The 9138-nt window shown below is 31.5% G+C and overlaps 1 protein-coding gene across 2 annotated transcripts; it reads left to right on the plus strand.

Moving 5' to 3' along the window:
* Positions 1-266: 266 nt before the first annotated feature.
* LOC111275978 (mitogen-activated protein kinase 19-like) lies at positions 267-6516 on the plus strand. Of its 2 annotated transcripts, none has more exons than XM_022861653.2 (10): positions 267-692; positions 2580-2988; positions 3200-3396; positions 3477-3536; positions 4103-4252; positions 4370-4525; positions 4685-4896; positions 5018-5119; positions 5404-5558; positions 5908-6516. In XM_022861653.2, exons 1-10 carry the CDS (start codon positions 669-671, stop codon positions 6330-6332), a joined length of 1890 nt encoding a protein of 629 aa, XP_022717388.2. In that variant the 5' UTR covers positions 267-668; the 3' UTR covers positions 6333-6516. The 2 variants fall into 2 exon arrangements, with proteins under 2 accessions (XP_022717388.2, XP_022717389.2); XM_022861654.2 differs by having other exon boundaries at positions 3269-3396.
* The last annotated feature ends 2622 nt before the right edge of the window (positions 6517-9138 follow it).

The raw sequence follows: 9138 nt of genomic DNA on the forward strand, positions 1-9138 counted from the left end.
AAATTTAAACAACAATATATTAGTTTCGGAAAAAATAAAACAACTATATATTAGAAAGGGGCATAGAGTTAAACAAAACTACAATCTACTACCACTGCCGTATATATTTTGAAATACTACCGTATATATGTTGCAGAAAAGAAAACCTGTTATCATACGTAACAGAGTACCGACCAAAGAGGAGAAATGGTAGAACAAATTTTATATTGAATTCAGTGGATAATAATTTATTTTAATATAAAAATAAACTTCAAACTAAGAAAATTAAACTTTTATATTTCATTTACCACCGATCTTTTTTCTCTTCTTCCTCTCTGTTTCCTTGAGATCCAAAAGATACCCGTTTGAGTTCTCTTTTTACTTAATCTCCCAGATCTTACAGATTTTCAAAAGACCCAAATTCAGAAACTTCAAAAGCTTTGATTTGAAGAAGAAAAAAAAAAAACAAGAAAAAAAGAAGCTTTGCCTTGCGTGGTTGGTGATAACAAGTAGGTCTAGGTGGGGGCGAATGTGGCTGATTTTCTCTTTCTAGTCTGTTTGTGTTTGGCTACCAAGATAATTCTTTTCTTTTTGCTTCTGTTTCTGGGTCTTTCTGTTTAGTGAGTGAGAACTAGAAAAAGAAAGAAGAGATCTTTTTGGTGTTTTGTTGATTTGGAGTTGAAGAAAAGATGCAGCAAAATCACTTGAAGAAGGTTGGTTTTTTTTTTTTTTGGGTATAAAATTTGTTAGTATTTTCTTTTATTTTAAAGATTTAGAATTTTAGGAATTTTAAGATCTGGGTTTTGTGTATGAAAGTGGAAAAGATTTAAATTTTTTGATTGTCTTGAACATAGTTTCAACATAAATTTTTTAAGCTTGTTCTTTATTCATGATTTCTTGTTGGAAGAGATAGGATTGGACTTAGGTGCTATGGATTTTAACTTTAATAAACCTTTTTAGATTTTATTAAAGTTAAGTTAATTTAAGTTAATAAATTTTTATTAAATAGTTTGCAGAAGGTAGGATCTTGGTTAAGCTTTATTAGCTTCTTTTTTGGTGAGAAGGTGTTGTGAAAGGAGATAAATTGAGATTTTGTGATTTGGGTTTAGATCCTTTTTGTTTGTTTCTTTGTTCGTTTGTTAAGTTCTGGCTTTAATTGTTTACTGAGATTGAAGCGACCTAGTTTTGGAACTGAAGAGAGCTTAGAAAAGATCAGATTTAGTTAACACTTTTGCTGTAATGAAGAAACTAATAGGGAAAAAGAAATAAAAAGCACCTTGTCTTGTACTTCAATTTCAGGTTATTAAATCAACTTTAGTTTGAAAATTTGTTAAAACTTGTTTCAGGTTATTGTATGATCATGGTTATCAGATTGATGTGATTTCTTGTCTTAATCTTACCAGTTATGAGAGGAATTAACTTTAAAATAACTGGCGGCTTTGAATGTTGGAATTGGTTGCGTTTCTTGAGATTATTCTCTTTTCACTGTTTTGGCTTCCCGTAAATATGTTTTTACTTTTGTATAGCATGATAAAGATAGCTACTAGTATTATTGATTCCTTTCAATATGGCTTTCTTTACTAAAGGTGGTATTGATTTCCTTTCTAGTTATGCTGGACTGCAATTCCAAGAAATGAATCTATGTTAACAGATTCTATATTCTGTTTTTGACTAATAGAAATTGTCAAGCCAAGAGCAACATTTGGAACCTAATTCTGTTCCTCAAAGCAATAACTTTGGATATATATTTTGAAGTGTCTTAATTTTGCATCTTTGAAGGCTATTAAAGCTGTATGAAGACTCTTGGTTTTGGCTTCATTCAAGCAACTTCTAGGTTGAATAGTTATCTTATTCAGCTAGTTTAAACAAAGATTTGCATACATTTCTAACATCTTAAACATAATTCATTTGTGCAGTATTGAGTTCCGTATGATGTCACACTCTTGTTTGTAGGTCTTCCTTGATTTTTAACTTCAAGTCTACTTAGACCTATTGTTTTGAGTGGGAGCATATATGCTTGTTAGTTGTTATCCAATTATGTCATACTAGTAGCTTTGAACTAGTTTTTGTTTTACTGTTGCTCTCTTTTTGCTGCTGCTGCTATTTTTTCCTTTCTACAAATTCATAGATAATTTACTTATGGCACCCTCTATAGGATTCAACTATTCATGTTTCTGCTGCTGCTACTTTTTCTTTTCTTTAATGGCAAAAGGGTCAAAAAGGCCCTCAAACAAAAATTCAATAATCATTTAAGCTCTTGACGTTTCATTGTAATCAATCAAATCCTGAATCTTCTATTTTGAATCAGTTGAACCCATAAACATCTATTTTCATCCAATTCAACCCTTAAACATCTATTTTCACTAAATTAAGCCCTTGATTGGACAGAAGCAATTAAATATTTTTCCTCTAACAAGGGCTTAATTAGTGAAAATAGATGTTTGAGGGTTTAATTGATTGCAAAAAAAGATAGTGGCTAGGATGATTATTGAATTTTAGTTTAGGGGCTTTTTTGACCCTTTCACCTTCTTTAATCATATGTAATTTACTTATGGCCCAACCATGCATGATTCTGATTATTTTTCATTTTAATTCTTCAGGACTTAAAAGAGATGGACTTTTTCACTGAATATGGCGATGCAAATAGGTATAAAATTCTTGAAGTGATTGGGAAGGGAAGCTATGGAGTTGTTTGCGCAGCGCTTGACACACATACTGGGGAGAAAGTGGCGATAAAGAAAATACAAGATGTATTTGAGCACACATCGGATGCTATAAGGATTTTACGTGAAGTCAAGTTGCTCAGACTTCTTAGACATCCTGATATAGTTGAAATTAAGCGTCTAATGTTGCCACCATCGAAGAGGGAGTTCAAAGACATATTTGTTGTTTTTGAGCTCATGGAGTCTGATCTTCACCAAGTCATCAAAGCTAATGATGACTTGACGCGTGAACATCACCAGTTTTTCCTTTACCAAATGCTTCGTGCGATGAAATATATGCATACAGGTAAAATGTTGTATGTTTGCTTTCTTATGTGTTTATATTTTATAATGTCATACCTTTGTCAATGGCTTTTTCCTTGTGAGCCCCGTATTGTCAACATTTTTACTGTTCTTAATGAAAGTTGGAAGTTCCTCATTCTTGCAATAGAAGTAAATTCCATTTGCCTTAGTTTTTGTTACCTAGCCTCGACATCTTGACATGCTTTAATTGATAGGAAATTGGTTTGGATGGGGTGCTTTAAGTAATTACAAATTTATACTGATTGCTAAGTTCGTGGTTGCAGCTAATGTTTACCATCGTGACCTTAAACCAAAGAATATACTGGCAAATGCAAATTGCAAACTTAAAGTTTGTGACTTTGGGCTTGCAAGAGTTGCATTCAGTGACACCCCAACCACAGTCTTTTGGACGGTATGTAGCTTTTTTTAGCACGCCTTTATTTTTCCTCAAAGTATGCATGTTTATATGTTATTTTCTGATGTTCCTTGCAGGACTATGTTGCTACACGATGGTACAGGGCTCCAGAGCTGTGCGGATCTTTCTTTTCTAAGGTATGGTTGTCATGTATGGCCTTTAGTTCCTTTCTTCCAAAGTAATTGGCAAGATGATTGAGCATGATATAGGGTATCATGGACCAAATGGTTGGCGTAGATTTGTTGTTTGGCTAAATGCTACTCGCAGTCAAGGTCAAACCTTGTATCATCTTCTGGTTCACTTATGAGTTAAATATGTCAGATATTTGTGGTTAATTTTTATAGACCTCTTATTTTCGTTTTATCATTTGGTTCTAATGTTTTATTAAATTCAATTTTGGATATATTGCCGAATATTGGAGTACGCTGATTGAGTTACCATGTATCGTTTAAGCTATGTCATACTCAGCAAATCAAAACATTTTTTGTTATATAAAGAATACTTGGGTGCTTTTTAATAAGCAGTAATGCCTAGATTAAAATAATTGTTGTTCAGGGAGGACTTTGAACTCTCCTGGAAGTTGAAATATCTGTCATTCAGGTAATTGTGTCAGGCTATGTCTGTTTCTCTGGAGTGCTTTACTTGTGGTGTGACTGTTAAATTTTACTTATCAAGTCTAATTTCTGTTGTCTACTGTCTGCAGTATACACCAGCTATTGATATTTGGAGCATCGGCTGCATCTTTGCGGAGGTATTGACAGGGAAGCCCCTATTTCCTGGAAAAAGTGTTGTTCATCAATTAGAATTGATCACTGATCTTCTGGGAACACCTTCACCAGAAACCATTTCTGGAGTATGGCATCTTGCTCTCTCTCCTTTTTTCTTTCTTGTGTGTTTTGTTTCCATGGGGTCTTCTTTAATTTTCTTTTCTAGAGTGCGAATTGGTGATATTTGTTTCACACAATTGCAGGTCCGAAATGATAAAGCAAGAAAATACTTGACAGAAATGAGGAGAAAACACCCTGTGCCATTTTCACAGAAATTTCCAAATGCAGACCCTTTAGCAGTGCGGCTATTGCAGAGATTGTTAGCATTCGATCCTAAGGACCGGCCAACTGCTGAGGAGGTGTGTTGTCTTATTTCTTGTGCTGTAAATATGGTATCCTTTAGATGCAATCCAGTCAATAATGAATAGAACTTTCTTGTTTATGTCTATATTGTTTCTAAAAATTTCTATACTCATTTTGCTTCATCACACTGAAACTTTTCTGTATTAATGTAATAGGCATTAGCTGATCCTTACTTCAAAGGCTTGGCTAAAATTGAGAGGGAACCTTCTTGTCAGCCAATCTCAAAATTAGAGTTTGAGTTTGAGAGGCGAAGGGTGACAAAGGAGGACATTAAGGAATTAATTTACAGGGAGATACTAGAATATCATCCTCAGCTGCTCAAAGACTATATAAATGGAAACGAAGGAACCAATTTTCTCTATCCAAGGTTTGAATACTTTCTAATTACCTAATGTATTTGTCATTAATTTTAATGCTTCTTGTCTTGTATTTTTTTCTCTCTTAATTCAGTTGATTATATTGTGGGGTTTTTTTTTTTTTAATTGCAGTGCCATTGGTCAATTCAGAAAGCAGTTTGCATATCTGGAAGAAAACGGCGGTAGAAGTGCACCGGTTTTCCCTCTGGAGAGGAAGCATGTATCCCTCCCAAGGTATGACGTGTTTCAGACAATTCAGTTTTTAATGTATTAACATTTTGCTTTTAATTAGAAATGTTAATTATGCTATTGCTCTCAGCTGACTTGAGATGGGGCAAGGAAAAATGCAGACTCAGTATTATAGATCCATAGTTACATAACATAAACAAAAATAAATATATTCCTTCATTTTGAATGAATGTTCTCCCAGTTGAATGACATATGTACTCAAAGAAATTAGCACCTTTTCTACCCCTCTGGAGATGCAACTTTCCAGCTTGTATTCTGTTTGATTGCAGGTCTACAGTTCATTCTACTACTATCCCTCCAAATACGCAGTCAACTTTGGTTTCATCTGAGAATCGACAAGTTAAAGAGGAGGCTTCCAAAAAAGTAACAGATGCGATTTCTGGTAATCCAAAGATAGCACGGCCTCCACCTAGGGTGCCATCTGGTATGAATGATTTCTGTTCTGCTTTTATCTAAGCTTTCTTTTGGTCAAGCAGCATTTGTCATACAAAAAACTATTTTCCATGTTTCTCTGGTCCCCTGCTGTTTATGTCCGCATCATATGTGGGTTTGTTCATTGAAAATTGGGATTGCATCTCTTTAAAATAGTTTCACAATGTTGAAGACTCTGACATCCCTTAGGCGTTCTTTGCTGTCTAGCATGAATTGTGAATACTTTTACTCAATGATAGTAGTTCAGTGCTTAGTAGACTTGTTATGGCGTATTGCCATGTATGCCTTTGTTGCACCAATTAGCTGATTCAGAATTTTTGTTCTCCTTTTGCTTTGTACAGCAAAACCAGGGAGAGTCGTTGGATCTGTCATACCATATGAGAATGGGAAAAATGTTAAAGATGGTTTCGATGCTAAGAGCCTTTACAGAAATGCGGTCCTTCCTCCACAGGATGTCTCCGCCCATTGTTTCCTTAGAACTAGCACCACAAATCAAGAGAAATCTGGAACACAGGCTGACAGGAATCCACAAACCAAGCTGCAACCTCAGTTTAGCATGGTGGCAAAATCAGCCCCTGGAATGGTTGTTGACCTTAACAGCAACCCCTATTACCGACCGCGAACCAAGGCTGATAAATTACATGATAGATTACCCATTGATGCAAAAATACTGCAGGCGCAATCCCAGTTCGGTGCAGTTGGTGCTGCTGCTGTAGCTGTAGCTGCCCACAGGAATGTGGGTACAGTTCAGTATGGATTTTCTTAACTGGGATTTGCATCAGGGTGTGTTGATAATGGCGACAACGGTCTATTGAAGTGAGGTGAGGGTAGTGGGGGGGTAGTTCTCTGGTGCTGCTCTTTTCAAGTTTCTAATTTATGATGCTCTTCTGTAATTATATGTTGTATTATTGAATTTCATAAGTGAAATAAATTGCTGCTAATTCTTAGAAGACTCGGCCCAATGGAAATTCAACTAGATTGACACCAACATTTTGATGGGTATATTGAAGGGTAAATTCATTTACAAGATTAAGGGAAAACACTTATGGAAGAAGCATTTCTCTTTAGGTGGAATGAAAGCAGTTGAAAATGTGATGAATTTCAATAACGTAACATTTCTAACCACAACCTGCTTCTTCAAAATTATGTGTATATGGTAATTTGTGTATTTATGTTATATTTTATGTAAAAATTGCATGTTGTGTTAAAATCTTCAACCTTTTTCCCATTCTAAGTTGCCATCTCATTTGTTAAAAAAAATAAAAAATAAAAAAATTCTGAAAGCTAACAGATTAATATTAATGGTCAAAAGTTGAAGTTTTCAAGCAACAATCTCAGGCATTAAAATTTGAAATTTTATGACTGGTAGATCGATACAAACATGAGGAATGGTTGTCAGCTGTTAACAGCTCCAGCTCGAGCAACTATCACATACGAGAGGTTTATACGGTCAAATTCTTAAATTTTTTTCCAAAAAATATTTATAATTATAATTCCTTAAATTATTGTTTCCTTTTGCATTATCTTATATATATATATATATATATATATATGTATACATGAAGGAGAAAAAAACAAAACTTAATTCATGTTATACCAATCAGTAATATGCCCGGACCTTGCATATCCAAAATTTTTATTTATATCTAATAATGTTTATGATAAACTAAATAAATTAGTAAGTATAATTTTGTTTATAATTTTTTAATAAAAACAATAATCAATGAAAATTTATCAATTAATTTATAGATAATTATGCATTTTATTCTTATAACTCATATAACAAATCAAATTTATATCCACCCTTTCAAATTTATCTTTACAAATATAGTTAAAAATATTAATATAAACAATTAAAAAACAAAAACAATAAAAAATAAAAAAAAGATACACCTATAAAAAAAAAAAAAGACTCGAATAGGAGTGTCATGTGGACACCTCCACTAAGAAATAACAATAGATCAAGTAAGGACGGGTTTACGTTCATCCCGATTCTAACCCAGTATCAAGTTTTTTTTATACACTTGATCTCGACCCAACATATATATATATATGTATGTACATATAACTTGTATTTCACTCAATTTAGACAAAAAATTTAATAGTATAACATTCATGAAAATATTATTTTTTTATATAAATTGCATTTTAATTTATATAAATATAGTATTTTATTAAATTAATATATTAAATAGTAACTTCATTAATATAAAATTATATATAAATATAAAATTAAATAAATAATAAAATATATTCTTATATATGCCTAGGGATGGAGCATCCTAAATTTGTTTCTAATCCGACGTTGATTTTCAAAAAGGAAAAATCACCTCACATTGACCCGATTTCGATTTTTAAAAAATCATCTTTGTTGGATCTAGAGTTGATACTTGTTACATATAGATTATTTTATCATTATAACCTTTATTGATCTCACTTTTACAAAATTTATCTCATTAGAAAAAAGGCAAAAGAAAAGGGGAAAGGGATAAAAAAGAGAAACAAAAGAGAAAAAAAAAGTGTCAAATGAAGGTGTCATATTTACACTTCAATTTGCTCATTAATCTTTCCAAACATAGATAAGAAATATTAAAATAAATAATTAAAAAAAGCCAAAACAAAAAAAAAAAAGAAAAGAAATGACTTAAGTAAAAACAAAAAAACCAAACAGAAGTGCCACATGAATATTTTTATTTAAAGATGGCAAGGGGTCGATTTTGCATAGATTTATACTTAGCTTGACTTTAATCTATTTTTTAATAATTTGACTTAACTCAAATTATGACCCGACATCGTGTTATTATTTTTTTATAGTTAATCTTAACTCGATACATAAATTTATAATCCACATTAATCCAAAATTAATTAAATTATTTAAATTTACTATAATGTTTATAAAAAAATTAATATAAATTATGAATAAATAAAATATTTTTATTAAATTAACGTATTTATATATATGAATATATCAAATGTATAAATATAGTATATATATAAATATAAAATTAAAATAAATAATAAAAAATATTTTTATATATACCTGAGGTGAGGTGGGGTGGAACAACCTAAACACACCTCTGACCTGACTTCTATTTTTGAAAAGAAAAATCTTGAATTAGACAAAGGCACTTATTAGAATGGGAAGAATTGAAACACATCATATATAAATTGTTTGTCATCCCTACCTTTATTAACTTATTTCTTACAAAATTTATTTAATTAAATTAAAAAAAAAAGAAATATCAAAAGATAAAAAAGAAAACTAACTAGGGTTGGCACAGACATTTTTATTGGCCTATTTTCATATAACATTTAATTATAGATTAAAAAATACAAATTGAAAACACAAAGGGTTGACAAAAATTCGGATGTCATGTTAATACCTTTATTGGTATTTTTTAAAAAATTATTTAATTAAAAAATAAAAATATCAATTGGATCGAAAAAATATTTAAAACATAAAAAAATTATTAAATAAGGAAAAACCAAAAAATAAAAACAAAATATAAGATAAAAGGTAATGAATTTGTTAGCCTTGAATTGATTAAAAGTTTTAAATCGACAAAACAAAA

The sequence above is a fragment of the Durio zibethinus genome, chromosome 25 (genome assembly GCF_047325235.1).
Source record: "Durio zibethinus cultivar Kanyao isolate XHJ-2024 chromosome 25, ASM4732523v1, whole genome shotgun sequence".
NCBI lineage: Eukaryota > Viridiplantae > Streptophyta > Magnoliopsida > Malvales > Malvaceae > Durio > Durio zibethinus.